This window comes from Mustela nigripes, chromosome 8 (genome assembly GCF_022355385.1).
Source record: "Mustela nigripes isolate SB6536 chromosome 8, MUSNIG.SB6536, whole genome shotgun sequence".
NCBI classification, from domain to species: domain Eukaryota; kingdom Metazoa; phylum Chordata; class Mammalia; order Carnivora; family Mustelidae; genus Mustela; species Mustela nigripes.
This window is the reverse complement of record NC_081564.1, coordinates 39605065-39622945: the sequence shown is the minus strand read 5'-3', so window position 1 is coordinate 39622945 and position 17881 is coordinate 39605065. Positions and strand designations below refer to the sequence as shown.

The window sequence follows — 17881 nt, the reverse complement described above, 5'->3', positions numbered from 1 at the left end:
ACCTTGGGTAGATAGAGTCACCTCCTCAGACTGTAGAGATTGTCGTTGTAGATGCACATGGTTTCCAGTGGTCAAGGTTGGTTCTCAATAAGAGAGTATGGATTCAAGAGTTCTGGAATCACTTCCAGTTTCAAACTTTGTAGCCTCTTTTGTCTGATTGCGTTTTCTGTTGCTACTTCCATAAAGAACACATCTGTTTATTCACTAATGGGAAAACAGTTAACAGTGGAAGCCAGAAGAAACCCATTTGTCACAAGTAGTTTCTAGAAAATTAGTTTACTGTCTTGTCAATCTCTAAATTAGCACATGAGAACTTTGTAAAAAAGCAGGGATGGGCGCCTGGGTGGCTCAGTGGGTTAAGCCGCTGCCTTCGGCTCAGGTCATGATCTCGGGGTCCTGGGATCGAGTCCCGCATCGGGCTCTCTGCTCAGCAGGGAGCCTGCTTCCTCCTCTCTCTCTCTGCCTGCCTCCCTGCCTACTTGTGATCTCTCTCTGTCAAATAAATAAATAAAATCTTAAAAAAAAAAAAATTTAAAAAAAGCAGGGAGACTTTGACCTGTGCTACAACATGGGTGATCCTGGAGGGTGAAGGACTTCAGAGCAGGCCATACCAGGCCATACCAAAATGTGCCGTGTTGGCATATTGGTTAGTTTAACCTGAAGGCAGTTGAAGAAAAGCAGAGACAAGAAGAACTCTCTGTCTTCCCTGAGTTTCTGTCTCCCCTGTACCAGGATGAAGAGAATGACCCTCGTCACTGTACATGGAAAAGACTGCATAAGCAACCCTTACTAAAATAACCCTTCTCTTCCCTCAGTTTCCTCCATAAACTTCCTAGCCACAGTCTCACACTTTATTGCCCCTAGAAGCCCAAACCCCTTTTCCCTGGTCCCATGACTTCACAATTTATTACCCTGTGTTAAAATGGTAGACAGGCTCCTGAGTCTAACTGCTTGTTTTCACTTTTTACTGTAAAGCCTCCAAACACGTAAAAATTTGGATGCCTTATCTCCTGTCTTTTGTCAGTTTAATTTACAGGACCCGGATCGAACCTAAGAGGTTGGAGGAAAAGTGTCTTTTTCTACAAGGACATGAGGCTAAGGGAAATAAGGCATTCATGAAAGGACAGACGCTGTATGATTCCACGTCTGTTAAGTCCCTGAAGAGGTCAGATTCATAGAGACAGAAAGTGCACTGGCGGTTGCAGGGGATGAGAGGGAGGGCGCGTGGGGAGTTTGTGTCGAACGGCATAGAGCTGCAGTTTGGGAAGATGAAAAAGGTTCTGGGGGTGACAGTTGTCTGACAGTTGTCTAACAGTGTGAGAGGGCTTAATGCCACTGAACGGCACTGGTAAAAATGGTCAAGATGGTCCTTTTCTTTTTTTTTGTAGGGACTGAGTTTGAATCAGTTAGCCCCTGGCATCCCAGTCCCCCGCCCCCCGCGCACCATTAGACAGGGCTAATTCATCAGAGCGGTGTCCCTTGGATGAGGACCAGGAATGCTTCTCCACAGCTCCCCTCCACCCTTCAGCTTTTTCCTTCCTCTCAATACTCTTCCCTGGCTAGGATTTTCCTGAACTTGGGAAGATATGCTTACGCTTCTTCAGCCCCCTGTTAACTCCTGGTTAGCTCCCTATTTCTCAAAAGCAAACTCTATAGGAGAGGTTTTGGGGGCCACGCTGTACCTCCTCTTCTTTTATTCTTTATTCTGACCCAGTGTCCTCTCTCACCATTGATCTGAGCAACCCTGGCTCAGTTCACTGAGCATCTCCTTGTCTTAAAAATACTCTTTCTCTGGGGCGCCTGGGTGCCTCAGTGGGTTAAAGCCTCTGCCTTCGGCTCAGGTCATGATCTCAGGGTCCTGGGATTGAGCCCCACATTGGTCTCTCTGTTCATCAGGGAGCCTGCTTCCTCCTCTCTCTGCCTGCCTCTCTGCTGCTTCTGATGTCATCCTTTCATCGTATTGATGAAACCGTGGCCCAGAGATGAGATGATCCTTGCCTGTCATTCAGGTAACCCGTGAGAAGGGCTGTTGCTTGTGGTCTAGGGATACTTGCAATTGATTATGGTTTCCACAATTGTCTCACTCATACCACCTCACTGGACTGCCTCACTGGGTTCCCTCACCATCTAGCTCTGCATGGCTCCAGCCGCTGGAAGGCATCCGCTCTCTCCCTTTAGGGTAGAGTCGGCAATGTCAGTTTCCTCTACTGAAGGCCCCAGGTCCTGTCCAGCGGCCTTCCCCTAATACTGTACTCGCAGCCTTGGTTTTCCCTACATTTTGATAACTCGTACTCCCCTTGCCATTTCAGACCTAGGGTTGATACATTTCTCCCAATTTTTTTTAAATTTTAAATTATCTTATTAATTTAAATTAACGAAAAACCCAGTGCACCCATTTCTCCCACCCCCATCCCCTACCTCTGGCAACCACCAATCTGTTCTCTCCATCCATGAGCTTGTTTTTGGTTACCTTCTGGTTTTTTGTGTGTTTTTAATTCACGTGTAAGTGAGATTGGATGGTATTTGTTTTTATCTGACTTATTTCACTTAGCATAATACCTTCAAGTTTTATATGTGTTGTCACAGATGGCAGGATTTCATTCTTCCTTTATGGCTAAGTAATATTCCTGTGTGTGTGTGTGTGTGTGTGTGTGTGTGTCTGTGTGTATATCATACCTCCATCCATCCGTTCATTCAAGTGTCCATCCACGGACACTTACGTGCATCCACAGCTAGGCTATTGTGCGTAATTCTTCAAGTTAGCGCTTTCATGTCCTTCAGATAAGTGTCCGGGAGTGAGATTGCCGGATGATATGGTGGCTTCATTTTTAATTTTTTTATGGAATCTCCGTACTGTTTTCTACCATGGCTGCACCAATTTACATTCCCTCCAACAGTGCACCAGGGTTCCCTCTTCTTCACATCCTTGCCAACACTTGTTATTTCTTGTCTTTTTTTTTTTAATAAAAAGATATTTTTAAAAAGATTTTATCATTTGAGAGAAAGAGCACAAGTGGGGCAGGGGAGGGGCAGAGGAAGAGGGGGAAGCAGGTTCCCTGCTGAGCAGAGAGCCTGATGTGGGGCTTGATCCCAGAACCCTGAGATCATGACCTGAGCTAAAATCAAAAGTTGGATGCTTAACCCACCGAGCCATCCAGGTGCCCCAGTTTCTCGACTTTCTTGATACCAGCCATTCTGACAGGTGATATCCCATTATGGTTTTGATTTGCATTTCCCTGATGATTAGTGATGTTGAGCACCTTTTCATGAACCTGTTGGTCGTCTTGTATGTCTTCCTTGGAAAGTTGTCTATTCAGATCCTCTGCCTATTTTTTCATCAAAAAGAATTTGTTTTTGCTCTGAGTTGTATGAGTTCTGTATGTATTTGACTATTAACCCCTTCTCGGATACATGATTTGTAAATATTTTCTCCCATTCAGCTAGGTTGCCTTTTTGTTCTGTTGGTTTCCTTTGCTGTGCAGAAGCTTTTTAGTTGGATGTAGTCCTGCTTGTTTAGTTGATGTTATGGGTATTTCACACGTACGTTATACATATTTAATGCAGTGAAAAACAAAAAGTGAATTCCGTGCCTAGATGTGGAAAATTTGGAGTAGTTCAGGAATGTTGTATAACCAAATCTGCCTAGATGTGCGTCCTGACACTTGCTGAAATGCCTTCTTGCTTGTATGTATACGCTGGCGGTGTCCCAGGTCGTTGGTTGTTTCTTCAGGCCGGGAGTGCTCCCTACCAGAGAGAGGGAGGCCCCTCTCTTTCTGGCTTCTTTCTCCATCCTAACAGTCCGTTCCAGTGGATACTGTGCGGGACCACACACAGAATGAAGCAAGAAGAATTAGTTCTGGGGTTTTGGGGACAAGCCAGTGATGGAGAAAGAGGAATTTACTAGAAAGTCTGTTCTTGGGAGGAATTCCTGGTCAAGTGCGTGTCCCAGTGGGGGCACTGGGCTTCAGATTTGTGCACTCTTAGTGATGTGTATTCACAAAAGAAGTTACAGGTGAATACTAAATGCAGGGAAATGATCCTTACCTCGAAGATCCTTACCATGTAGAAATGATCCTCTGCCAGGAACGTGTGGTTATTTCTGAAAAGCCTTCTGCTGGCCACCTGGGAGGGATGCCAGAGGAGAAAGAAGACAGGTGGGTGTGGGGCAGGAATGAAGAGATGAACAGATGTGTGCCCATTACTGGCCCTTGACAGTCCCGTGAATCTCTAGGCCAGCTCTGTCCCATAGACGCCTGTGGTGAAGGAGCTGTTCATAGTAATTCCGCACGTGGCTCCCGAGCTCCCGAAATGTGGCCAGTGTGTCTGAGGAACTGAACGTTCACTTTGGTTTACTTATAATTAGTGTAGATTTAAAAAGGCACACCTGATTAATAGCTCTCTTCTGGGTCGACACAACTTGAGGTCACCTTCTGGTGTGTGATTTTTGTCCAACCCATCATGACCCAAGGACTGTGGAGCTTGATTTGGTTCTGGGAAGGCTCAGGAATTCACATCTGCTGGGGTTAGACGTGAGGATGACTCTGGGGCTTTTAATATGGACATTGGATTCCTCCATGCCTCATCTAAAGTAGACTTAGTATCATTAAATTACTGTTTGATTGATCAATTATTGATTAATGATTAAAACTTCATTGTTCGTTGAGCACCTACAATAGGACAGATGCAATGTTTAAAAATGGGGATGTTGTAGAGAACAAAACCAGCAGGAATTTTTGCCCTCACGGGGCTCTGGTCTGTGAGAAGACAAACACTGAACAAGCATGAACGGAGGCACGTTATGAAAGAAGTCTCACCTCCTGTCAGTGGGAAGGAGTCTTTCTGCATGTGTGGGGGGAGGGGCGGGGATTTCAAATAGCAGCAGTCATTTTGTCACAGTTTGTTTCAATGGGGACATTTCTAGTCCCGTGGTCCCTGAACTCTGATTCAACTTTTCCAGTCCTCTTCTTGCCACCTTCCTTCTCGGTAGAATCTTCTGGGCTGACCTGATGTCTTGACATGGTGGTTGAACTCATAAAAAGGGAGAACAGTTGTTTCACCACCCCACACCCCAAAAAGGATTCCGAGGGAGAGGCAAGGAAGGAGAGTTGAGAGGATGGGGCGAAGAGCACTGGCAGACGTTGGGGTGGGCTTAGGCTGTGGGGCGGCATGCCACTGCAGCCCCTGGGGGCCCCCGGGAGTGCCCGAGGCAGCTGTGGACGGGGCTCCTTTGAGGGACGGGATGTTGTTACAGTCTCTACCCAAAACTGGGACGGAGGCCAAAGCTGCAGCCTGAGTCAGCCTTCCAGCTCTCGCCCAGCACCACCTTGACTCTGTGCCTTGGACTGTCAGTCCTTCTGCTTGGCCACCCCCAGCTGCGTGCAGTCAGTTGGCTGATTCAGTAAGTGTCCAAGGGGGCACCTCCTGTGTGCTTACAACCCAAGGGTTCTTGGGGTAATACTTGGGCTGCTTTGGGTCAATTCACTTCCCCTGCCTGGCTGTCCAGCCCTTGGTTGCCCCAGAGGCTCTCCTCTCCAATGAGGAAGGAGGGCTGATGGGTGCCCTGAATTTTGGGCTGCACTTCTCAACTCTGGCTGCACTTGACAGTTACTTGGGGAGTTTTTGAAAGGTACAGATGCCTGGGCATCCCTGGCCCCAGACCAGTTAAATTAGAATTTTGCGTGTAAAATCCTGGGCATTTTTTTTTTTTTTTTTAAAAGCTCGCTGGCCAAGATATTGTCCTGCAGAACACTGAGGGACGGAAGGAAGACCCAGGATTCCTGCTGTGCTCCTCCCATCCTCTGAAAAATTTCCTGGCTGGCTCTCGGGGTGGTGGGAACCCTGTTTCTGCGGTGGGGGAAGGAATCCCGGGAAAGCTGCGGGGCTGCACAACCCTACCTCCTCGCCTCCCATCCCCCAGACTGACCCACAGTCACCTCTGGGACCCAGGTCCTCATGCACAGAGCAGTCGGGATGTGAGCGTTCCCACAGCTGGAGGTGGCCGCCTGATGGCTTCCAGCTGTCACTGCTGGCCAGGGAGGCCTCTCGCACATGCTGGACTTAAAACTCGGTCAGAAATGCTATCAACCTGAACTCCGTGCAGCCAACTGGAAAGCCCACGGCAAGCCACTGGGGGTGGAGGGTGGGGCTCGGGAATGCCTGTGGGGCTGCAGAGGAAGGCAGGAACTCCAGGGAGCTTCCCTAAGTTATGAGCTGGTTCCAAAGTAATAACTGGCTTTAAAGAAGGTAATGAGGTGTGTTGGAAGGGCGAGCAGTTTCTTACACTCGGCTCAGCAGCGGAGGCCGAGGCCTCTGGGTGGGAATGTGGTGGGGGGAGTCAGACGTGCAGCCTCAGGTTTTGCTCCCCTGGTCCCACTCAGCCAGCAGCCAGAAGGCGTTGCCAGGGGCTGTCATCTGCTGGCACAGGGACAACCCCCGAGCGCAAACACATTTTCATAATCAGTCTTAAATGCTCAGAGGAACCGCGTTTTTCTGAGATTACACATTTTTGCAGCATTAGGCTATATTTGAGCATGCAAAACAGTGAAGTGGATTTTTCTTTCTTTCTTTCTTTTGATCATTTCTAGGACCACACAGGGAATTCTTTTGGTAGGTACCGTGCTGGGGGCCTGGGGGCTGGTGTGCGTCTGGCCCGGGTTGGATGCTCAAAGTGTTTTCTGGACGGGGATGGCAGCTACCCTCTGACCCAGCTTGTAGGGCTGTGGAACATCTCTGGGCGGGTGGGGTTGCTTCAGATTTAAGGCAGTCTCCCGAGTCTCTGCTTCTGCATGCTGGGAGGGCCATCTGGGGTACAGGAGAGAACACTTGGATTTAAATCCCAGCCCCGGCACTTCCTGACCATTGGAACTTGGACAGAACGCCTGACCTTTAGGAGCCCCTGTTTTCCCGTTTGTGCAAAGGGGAAACTAAAAAGCTGGGCCTTGACAGGGGATGTGGTGGCAATAAGAGGGAATGAAGAGCCTAGAAGGGAAGACTTGCCCCACCCCCACCACTTAGGGACCTTTCTTTTCTGTTTCATTCATTGGGCTTTCTCTTCTGGAGACTTGAAAATGTCTCCCTCTGGAGCTTCTCAAAATCCGTGCACCCAGGCCCCACTGCAGACCAGTTAAATCAGAACCTCTAAGAGTGAGGCAGCAGCATTGGGTTGGCAGTTCGTTATGGTTCCTGGTGATTCTGAAGCCTGGCCAGTGCTGTGAACCACTGCCCTAGAAGGGCCAGTGGAACCAGGACAGTGGCAGGCATTGGGACATTAATGCTTGGGACAGCGCTGTCCCCAGGGTCCAGAGGGTCACCTGGGCTCCTGTTGGTGGGAGAGTTCCTTACACTTGAGATTATAAGTGTCATGGCTTTGACCGTCGGGGGCCAAAAGCCCATTATCTCTAGTAATTTGCAGTTTTCTCAGGAATGTGACTTTGAACTCCCTCACCACAAGCTGGATGCCAGAAGTGGAGTCAGCTGGGCTGGCACCAGGTCCCATGGGCCCCCCGACTTTCCCCTGAGCAGCACACAGCAACTCTGGGAAAAGTAATAGAGAACTGAGTCCGTTCTGAGAGAAGGGCAGCGGCTTGTGCTGGTGTTCACAATGAAGGGAGAGTGAAGACGTTCTAGAGAGCCATGATTCCAAGCTGGAAGCAGAAGTTGGGATAAGTTAAGGAACAGCTTGTATCTGTGCTGTGAGCAGGGGCACCTGGGGTGTTGGATTCCTGCATCCATCCCTCTCCCTCGGAGTGTCCATGGGGCTGCTGGATTGCCAGTCTCTGTTCCAGGCCCAGCCCTGGATCTGGAGGACGTTACAGCTTATCACAAGAATCTCTCTATGGTTTGTGCATGTGTGGAGGAACACGTGACCTACCTTTCTTTCTTTCTTTCTTTCTTTAGAGAGAGGACAGGGAGGGGCAGAGGGCGAGGGAAAGAGTCATGGAGGTGGAGCCCAACAGGGGTCTTGAACTCAGGACCCTGAGATCATAACCTGAGCCGAAATCAAAAGTTGGACACTTAACTGCCTGAGCCACCCAGGTGCCCTGGGGAATGTACACTTCTTTAAAAGGGATTCTTATTTCCGTCATCAGCTGTATGGATCAGGGCATCTCTTTGAAAAGATCTGAACGCAGATCTCTGAAGGCTCACAGCTTGCTACCTTTGTAAGAAGGAAGGTGCCATGATAAATGCACAGATGCTACAAGAGACAAAGGTGCTGGGGAGGTTTCTTCAAAATATAAAACAAATGAGGCTGCGTTACCCAGAAAAAATCTCCACAAAGCAGCGACAAAAAAAAAAAAAAAAAAGAAAGAAAGAAAGAAAGAAAGAAAAGTAGAACAAAAGTTTTGGGTAAAATAAAAGCTCAGTTTGGGAGTTGTGGGGCCAGGCTTTTCTAGGTGGTCTGTCTCTGGCCATCAGTGGGAAGGGACCTGGGTGCAGGCAGGTCTAAGACATGCAAGATGGGGGCCAATCTGATTTTGGCTGAACCCCAGGGGGGTCAGGGCTGGACTGAAGAGACCAGTGGTCGCCTCTGGGTCAGCTCGGAGAAAGCAGACAGGGACTTGGATCCTGTTCATTCTGGTCCGGGTCAGGGAGGTTCAAGAACGCTCTCGACAGCCACAGTGAAGAGATGCCATGCTTTTCTTTGGCAGGTATCGTGTGAACTTCAGACCCAGATATGTCACCAAGTACAAGACAGTGACACAGTTGGAATGGAGATGCTGCCCCGGCTTTAGAGGGGGAGACTGCCAGGAAGGTCCCAGGGACACTGTGAAGACCCCCCGCCCCACACCTGCCCGGCCTCGAAATAGCATGAAGAAAGCCACAGGTAACTTCTTTGTGCTTTGCTGTGTGTGACCACCTCCAATCTTTTCAGCGTTCCTGCGGACAGTGGGATTTATGATTTTCAATGGCAATCTCTCCAGGGTCTTTAAGAACACACCTATATGCCTGCAGTAGACACATGTAGCATGCAAATTTATTTGCAGAAGCAATCAGAGACAGATTTATTTATTTATTTATTTATTTATTTATTTATTTATTTATTTATTTTACAAGTGGATTACTCTGTTAAGGACTTAGCTATCAGTGCAGGGCATAGTTTCAGACTGGTGTGGTGTGTGGCACAGATGAGAAGAGGTTCAGTGGTAGTGATGCTTTGTTTTTGCTTTTCATCTATAAGCTCTCATAAATCTGAATTTGAAGAAAAGAAACTGTTTTGTTTTGTTTTTAAATAGTTAAATCCGAGTCGTTCCCATTCTGTTTGGGGTGAGATATTTGCAAAGCTAAGAGGGAGAGGCATCAGTGAAGTTGTTCTTAAATCTGTTTATGAATTGTCTTTGAAGTAGCACAAACTCAGTGAATAATTAAGAAAGCAGTGATAATTTTCACTTTTTTTTTTTTGGTATAACATTAAGCAAATGACTTTTATGGATTAAAAATTGTCCTTTTATCTTTTCTCTTTTTTAAGTTCAGTGAGAATACATGTAACCTAGGTTACCTCATGAATTTGATGGTTGTCTTCAAATGATTATATTTTCCCATGAGGTATTATCAATTTTGAAACTTAGTGTTTCCCAATACTGTCTGTAAAATAGATTTTAAAATAATTTTGTGAAAAAAGTAATGTGTATCAATTAAAGAATGCTTATAAAGTATGGAGAAATACTTAGTTACACATAATCTCATCACCATGTATTAACTACTGCTAACATTTTGTTATCATGTATTACTCACTTCCCATGTCTGCACATACATTTTGTTAAAGAAAAATTTGCTTATTCATCCCACAAATATTTATGGAGCTTCTATATCTGGTAGGCTGTATACTAGATACTTGGGAAAAGTGAAAAACAAACAGGCAGTCCCTGAATTCACCAAAGGCAAACGTCAGACAAGTAATTACAAGAAGTCATCATAGATAATATGACGGGGACACACGAAGGGCATCTGTTGGATCAGAATAGTTTACTTTTCTTCCATTTTTATTTTATAACATTTAAGCCTGTATGTAGTTTCCTGAGTCGAAAAGGAAAAGTTTAAAAGGACCCTTAGGAAAGCAGTGACCCTCATTCTCCCCCCGTTTCCCTTCTCAGCGGTAATTCCTTTCAACTCTTTAGATCATTTTGTGGAATTTACCTCCGTATCTGTTGAGCTCTCATCACGGAAGGTGAGGGTTGGACGCCTTTTCCTCTGCTTTCCAGCACATGGCTCCTGTACCCTCATCTTTCCATAAGTTTATACCAGGTTTTTAGTTTAATACTTGTTGTCTACATTGTAGTAACTGTATAGATAATGTTCACCGCTGAGTCGTGTCATATACTATGAATTTGTTGTCTTTCTTACACAGCTTTATTGGTTTCTTTAGAGTTATAATTGTCTTATATTTTCCTTTGCTTGATTTTTTTTTTTTTTTTATGTCTTTGTCCCTGTTTCAACCCACACTCTCCTCTGGATGATTATGTAGATGTCCTCTCATTGTGTTTAGACACATCAGTGTTATCTTCTGGAAGCAGTCCTTCCTAGAGCTTTCTTACCTGCCCCACGTGGTTTACCCTCTTTTCCTTGTTCACAGCTGCCAACTGGTGCTCTTACTTGTATCTTTCCCATTGATTCCCTCTTTCCTTTACTCTCTGCTTGTTCTCAACTTACTGCCTTGTCTTGGTAAAGCACATTCTCCAGTAGTTTTATGAGATTGTGTGGGAGGTACACTTTCTATTATTGTATAGTCAAAAACATTTTTATTCTATCTTTAGAATTCTAGATTTGAGATAACTTTCCTTTAGGATTTTGAAAGTATCACTCAGTTTTCTAGCTTCCAATGCAGCTATTAAAATGTCCAAAACCATTCTGATGCCTAATTTTTTTTATACATGACATGGTTCTGTTTTTTTGTTTTGTCATTTTAGTAAGATTTTGTAAGGGAATGAAAAGGAAGTGCTTGTCCTTAATCCACTATCATTATAAAGAACATACTATTTTTTAAAATTATTTATTTGAGAGAGAGAAAGCAAGACATCGTGCACACTCGAGAATGAGTACAGGCAGAAGGAGGGGGAGAGGGGCTGAAGGAGAGGAAGAAGCAGACTCCCCGCTGAGCACGGGGCCTGAGGTGGGGCTTGTTTCCAGGACCCTGAGATCATGACCGGAGCAGAAGTCAGAGGCTTAACCGACTGAGCCATCCAGGTGCCCCAAGAACATGCTATCTTTAGAACTTATTTTTTGACTTGGGGCACCTGGGTGGCTCAGTGTCTTAAAGCCTCTGCCTTCGGGGCAGGTCGTGATCCCAGGGTCCTGTGATGGAGCCCCACATCGGGCTCTCTGCTCCGTGTGGAGCCTGCTTCCTCCTCTCTCTCAGCCTACTGTGATCTCTGTCAAATAAATAAATAAAATCTTAAAAAAAAAAAGAACTTATTTTTTAACTTAATCTATAATGAACAACCATTCATTAAATAATCTACAGTATCATTTAATGGCTTTTGAGAATGTGATTATTTGAACACCATCCCCTACTATTGGTCACTTAGGTTGTCTGTGGTTTTTCACTATTATAGATAGTATTTGTTGTTTTTTGCTGCTGTTGTTTTTTGTAGCTAGTATTTGAATAAACATTTTTTCCTGTTAGTATTTTAGATTCATCCCTGATTATTAACTAGAATAAACTTCTAGAAGTATAATTGCAGGGGCAAAGGGATTCTGAGATTTTGATACATAAGCAAATCATCCTTTCAAGAACTTGTGGCAGTTTCCACAGTCCCTGGGAGTGGGTAGAAGAAGCATCTCCTTACATGTGGATTTCCCCCCAATCTCCTGCCTTTTGCTTTCATTTCCTTTTTCAGAATGGCATTTCATCCGTATGTGATCAACAGCTTGGTTTTTTGCTCCTAGTGGCTTGAAGTAGAATACTTTTTTTCAATGTGGAAAACAAGGTATTCTTTATAGTTCTCTGCTTGGGAGTTTGGCCGACTGAATTCTAGTCTTGGTTTTACCACTCAGTTGATTTTAATGAATAATAGCTGTGGTTATGATTGCGTCCAAAAGTTTAGGGGAGGAAAAAACAATGAACAGTAGACGCAAATATCTACAGCGTTCTACATTTACTTGTAGTGGTCGTTCAGTGTGCCTTAATGCATTTTATTTCTTTGCATAGATTGTGTTTGACTTTTTCCACCTGTCAAGATGGTCTCCATCCGTGCAGGCGTGTTGTTGTTTGCTCCTTCCTTCCTTCGAGATTTATTTATTTCAGAGAGAGAGAGAGAGAGCAGTGGGAAGGGCAGAGGGAAAGGGAGAAGCAGACCTCCCACTGAGCAGGGAGCCCAACGTTGTTCCTGATCCCAGGACCCTGAGATTATGACCTGAGCTGAAATCAAGAGCCGGAGGCTTGACCAACTGAGCCATCCAGGTGCCCCTGTTAGCTCTTTCTAGTGTTCCTCGTATCCTGCTATCCATGTTCAGGGGCATGGTTTGCTTCTAATCTCCTATTACCTCAGGTTTCAGTAATTTGTTTGTTTGTTTAGTTTATTGATCGCTTTATTTTCATTTTTATGACTCATCTCATCATCTTTATAACTTTTTTTCTTCCTTCCATTCAGAATATTTCCTTGGAGGTAGATTTCTCAGATGATCAAAAATTCAATGTTTATATTCTTCGATTTAGTGAATCTTAGTATATATGACCCCGTGGCTTTATCGTTAGGAGATGCCAAGAGGATCACTGCTCTATCTCTTTTGCTTTTAGTTTCCCCAACTGCATAAGGGTGCTGAACAATGTCTGTGAGACTCCTTTAGCCTAGCGAAGTTAATAAAAGTCAAAGAACATTTAGGAGTTGCCTGAAGGATAACTTACTGCTTATATGATATCATACCACCCAACAGCTAATGGGTGGATCATGCCAAAGTGGCTTCTTGTGGTTTTACAGTATGTAGTCAACCAGTGGGGTGTGGCTGCTGTTCACTAATGTGGGAATGATGTGTTCGTATGACTGAGTAGATTAAGAACACTTCCCTTTAGGGTGGAAGAAACCACTGACTGTCTATTATGTGCCACGTACATGTTCTCTTAACAACCCTAGGAAGGAAGATAGTATCTCTGGTTGGTAGGTGAGGGCGTTATGCTTCACAGAAGTTAATTAACTTGCTCAAGGGCAGACAGTGAAGCCAGAATGCGAGGGGAGGTCTCTTTGACTCAAAGCCTATAGTCTTTTTCTTTCTCCCACAATTGCCTGTGGTGAGAGGGGACGTCTATGTGAAGGTTTAATAATATTCCTCAAGTATGCTGTTTATTGCCTGTGCAGAAAATGGGAAACGGTAGAATGTGTTAAGTCATTTCTGACTCTTTCTTTGTAACAGATAATGAACCGAGCCAAGTCTCAGAGCCCAAGAAGACTTTGTCACCAACCCGTGCAGCAGAACCAAGCCAAACGGTAGATCCAAAACAGGGACCACAAGAACTTCAGGAAAAGAAAATCCAGGTGCTTGAAGAGAAGGTTCTCCGACTCACAAGGACAGTTCTTGATCTCCAGTCTTCCATTGCTGGAGTGAACGAAAACCTCAAACATGCCATTCAGGACGATGCCAGCAAAATGCTGGCATCATGGCTCAGTAACCTGCACCCCCAGCAAGTGCCCGACAGTGCTGTTGGCGGAGACACGGAGACTGTCCAGCTTCCCGATGTCCTCAACAATAAGGAATCTGGCATGAAGGACATCAAGTCTGAGTTGGCTGAGGTCAAGGATGCTCTGAAGACCAAGAGTGACAAGCTGGAAGAACTGGATGGGAAGGTAAAGGGGTATGAAGGACAGCTCAGACAGCTCCAGGAGGCTGCCCAGGGCCCTACGGTGACCATGACGACCAATGAGCTCTACCAAGCCTATGTCGATAGTAAGATTGATGCCCTGAGAGAGGAGCTCATGGAGGGAATGGACAGAAAGCTGGCTGATCTGAAGAACTCCTGTGAGTACAAGCTGATTGGCCTCCAACAGCAGTGTGATGACTATGGCAGCAGCTACCTAGGAGTGATTGAACTTATAGGAGAGAAGGAAACAAACCTGAGAAAAGAAATAAATGATCTTCGAGCCCGGGTACAAGATCCTTCAGCTCAGTCAGACTGCTGTGGTGGTAAAAAGAATGGCGACTTTGGGCAACAGATCAAGATGTTAGACCAGAAAATCGAAAGAGTTGCTGAGGCCACCAGAATGCTGAATGCACGACTGGACAATGAGTTTGACCGCCTTGCAGTTCCAGAGCCAGACGTGGACTTTGATGCCAGGTGGAATGAACTAGATGCAAGGATCAATGTGACAGAGAAGAATGCGGAAGAACACTGCTTTTACATTGAGGAAACCCTTCGGGGGGCCATTAATGGCGAGGTGCATGACCTGAAGCAACTTCTTGATCACAAAATACAGTCTTTGGAAGAGCGCCTGGGGAGTGTTCTCTCGGAGGTGGCCAACAGCACTGAGGCAGAACTCACCCCCTCAGCCTCCGCCTTACCTGCGGTGTCAGGGGCTGGGAACAAGCAGGTCCTGATAGAGTTAAATCACCTGAAGAACAAAGTTCAAGTTGTGGAGGATATTTGCCTGCAGAACTTTCCGAGAGAGCCTCATGGGATAGAAGATACTTTGCCAAATGGAGAAGACCACCTAATGGGTGATAGTTTGAACCTTTTGAAATCCCTGAATGACACGATGCATAGGAAGTTTCAAGAAACCGAACGTAGCATCCAGAAACTTCAGCAGGATTTTCGTTTTCTTTATTCTCAACTAAACCACACAGAGGACGATGTGAATCAGCTCCAGAATGAGCTGAACAGCTGTAGAGAAGGTAAAAACACGGCAGTGGGTGGGTTTTCTAAGGGGGGTGAGCACGGAAGGACGGTGGAGCCCCTGCCATCTCCCCGGGACCCCCTAGCCCCCTGCTGCAGCCAGCTGGAGGAGAGGTGGCAGCAACTGCAGAATCGGGTCCTCTCTGAGCTGGACGCTTGTAAGGAGAACACACACGGGGTCCAGAGGGACGTCTCCGTGGTGGAGAACAGGGTGTCTCACCTGGAGAAAACCTGCAGCAAGCTGGACTCCATCTCGGGAAGTCTTCAGAGGATCAAGGAGGGGCTTAACAAGCATGTCGGCAGCCTCTGGAGTTGTGTCAGGCAGATGAATGGGACACTGCGGTCACATTCCAGAGACATATCTGGCCTGAAGAATTCTGTCCAGCAGTTCTACAGCCACGTTTTCCAGATTTCTACTGACCTGCAAGACCTGATCCGATTTCAGCCGTCGGCAAGTAAGTTGACCTCTACAGTTCCATTTCTTGTATTTGCTTGCCACGTGTGTCACGCTAGACTTTGGATGGCCCATGGAACTGACTGCGTCTGTCCTCCCCTAAGTGTGGTTCGTAGGTTGGTGCCAGCTTGTGAATCACTAGTGCTGAGTGGCAGTGAGATAAATACCCACATCGAGAGTATTTGCAAACTTTTATTGAAAACAGTTTGTCATCACTGTAGCATTTACTGTCTGTGCATTTTCCAGAAGTATCAGGACAACAAATTGAAAATGAAAAAGGAATACTCCTTCACCACAGGGGGGATGGCAGATGTCTATCTGTGTATTTCTGTCATGTTGCTGAGCGAAGGGTTGGGGTCCCGTTTTTGGCGTGACAGCCTGGAGCGGTGGATATCGTCCCATTTTTAGTCAGGGAGCCTCCTGTATGCTTACAGGTTCACTTGTCCTCAGCCTCGCCTTTCGTTTGCGGGTGTCATTATAATCTTTGTCCGCATCATCTTCAGGCTACCTCCTCTTCCCTGAAATCTGAGGCCTAGGAGATGGCAATAAAATACTTTCCTCTTCCTTTCCAGAGACAGGGACCAGACGCTGGACAAATAACATTTTAGGGGCAGTGACTGTTGAAGGCCGTGTGGTGCCTAGAACCACTGTGCCTAGAGCAATGCTTGCTACGTGTTAGATGCTCAGTTAATGTTTGTTGAATGAATGAATGAGTGGTTCCTTAATAACATGAAGTAATATATGCAACAGAGTTCACTTCTTTGCTACTTGAGGGTTCAGCCCATCTTCCCTGAAGGACAGGGCTTCTCTTATACCTCCATTCTTTCATTTAAGTTGTCTCGGTCATGAGACAGCCCTCTCTAATTGGAGGCAGGGACTGAAAGTGAGTTCATATTTATTGAGCACGTTCTGTGTACCAGCACTGAGCTGGTTCGCTCAGGGGGCATGTCTTAGAGCCCCCCCCCAACCGCCACTTGGGGAAGGTGCACTGCTTTCCCCAAAGGAAGTGTACATAGCCAGGAAGTGGCAGAGCCGGGGTGGGAACCCTGGAGGGGCTGCATCCAAGAATTGTCTTCCAGTCCGGAGCACATCTCCTTTGCATATTCCAGAGTTGAACACAGATTTACAGGGTCCAAAAGGACTTGGTGAGGGCCAACTGGAGGCCTACAAGGACCGCACTTCCTGGCCCTCTCCCTGTTTTCTCCTCTCTTCCTGTTTGGCTCGGCTCCAGGTGACAAAGGCCGTCACATGTTGAACTGAGAATTTATGGTCTGGAGCGGGCCTCTAGGATTTTTGGGTCCAAACCGAGACCTAAAACCCAAGGAGGGGAGGGCTAGAGCATGAGAGGGAGGGGAGCCATGGCGAGTCCTGACTAGGTCCCCAGGAAGCTGAAGGGGCTGAGGTAGTCAGGTAGGAAAGTGCCTTGTTGTTCCTGGAGATAAGGGGCTTATAGATAAGGGGGCACCCAGGCCCGCCAGGATGGGGAAGCAGGCCTTCACCCCAGTGCGAGGCCCACGACACTACACTATTTATAACCCTCCCCCCTTCCCAGGCCCACACAGCTCCTGTATCTCTGGAATGTTGAGTAAAGGTCACAACACTGTGTGTGTTCATAGAATGATTGTCCTTGGGGTGACAGCGCTGTCTGGACTATGCTTTATAATAACAGATTGAACCAGATATTTCCAGTTGATTTGCAACTCCCAGGCGGTGTGGGAAGCTGTGTTAACTCTCTCACACTTGTCTATCATGTCAGAGGTGAATGTCTTAAAAGAGAATGTAGCTTCTCAAAGATTATCCTTCTGGAATGAATTCATCACTGTGAATGTAGAATGTGTGGACTTTCGAGAATTCCATTGATTGAAAAGAACCAAAAATAAACAAGCAGGGCTTTCTTTCTCCTTGTATAGCATCCAGGTCTGGGAGTTCTGGAGCCTGAGAGCAGAGGTCCGGGGGGGCAAATCAGGAATGAAGGTCACAGTGAAAGTCACACATCGGCCAGTTGAAAGTCAAGTGAGCCTTTATTGAGCACCTGCTGTGTGCAGGGCTCTGTGAGAGACATGGAGAGAATGAGTAGCATGATCCTGACCCTCAAGGCATTTTCAGAGTGGGAAAGCCACACAGGTCTGCAGAGAGAATGAATGTGATAGTGCGTAAGGCCCAGCCAATGCTGTAGGGTTTATCCTTTCAGTTCCTAAGATCTCACCGAGCCTCTATTATGTGGTAGTTAATGAGCTATGTGTGTGGATTATGTGGATGACAATGCATGCGACAATGACAGTCTGGTGGCCAACAAGCTGACAAAGGGTCACGGGAATGGAGCTGGGGGGCAGGGCGTGGTGCATAGGCACACTGGGTGCGTGGAGGGGTCCCTGCGGCCACTGTAGAAGTCAGGAGAGAGCCCCCGAGTCACGGCTTCAAGGTTGAGTGGGTTGAGAGTTTAGAGACTGAAGGAGGAAGAGTGAGGTGGAGTGATAAGAGAAGCTTCTGGAAGGAGGTGTTACTGGAACGAATAATGAGGGGGTGGTTCGGGCCCAGAAAAGCAGGAGGGAAATACCTGGAAAACAAAATATGTTTTCCATTTTTCTGTGCATCAGGAACTCGGTGGG

General features: G+C 46.5%; 1 protein-coding gene across 1 annotated transcript in view; it reads left to right on the top strand.

Moving 5' to 3' along the window:
- The window catches only part of EMILIN2 (elastin microfibril interfacer 2), a 55114-nt gene that overhangs the window by 21690 nt on the left and 15543 nt on the right, over positions 1 to 17881 (top strand). Inside the window, exons 3-4 of the mRNA XM_059410020.1 lie at positions 8649 to 8824; positions 13345 to 15273. Coding sequence (XP_059266003.1) covers positions 8649 to 8824; positions 13345 to 15273 — 2105 coding nt within the window. The remainder of the gene's footprint in view (positions 1 to 8648; positions 8825 to 13344; positions 15274 to 17881) is intronic.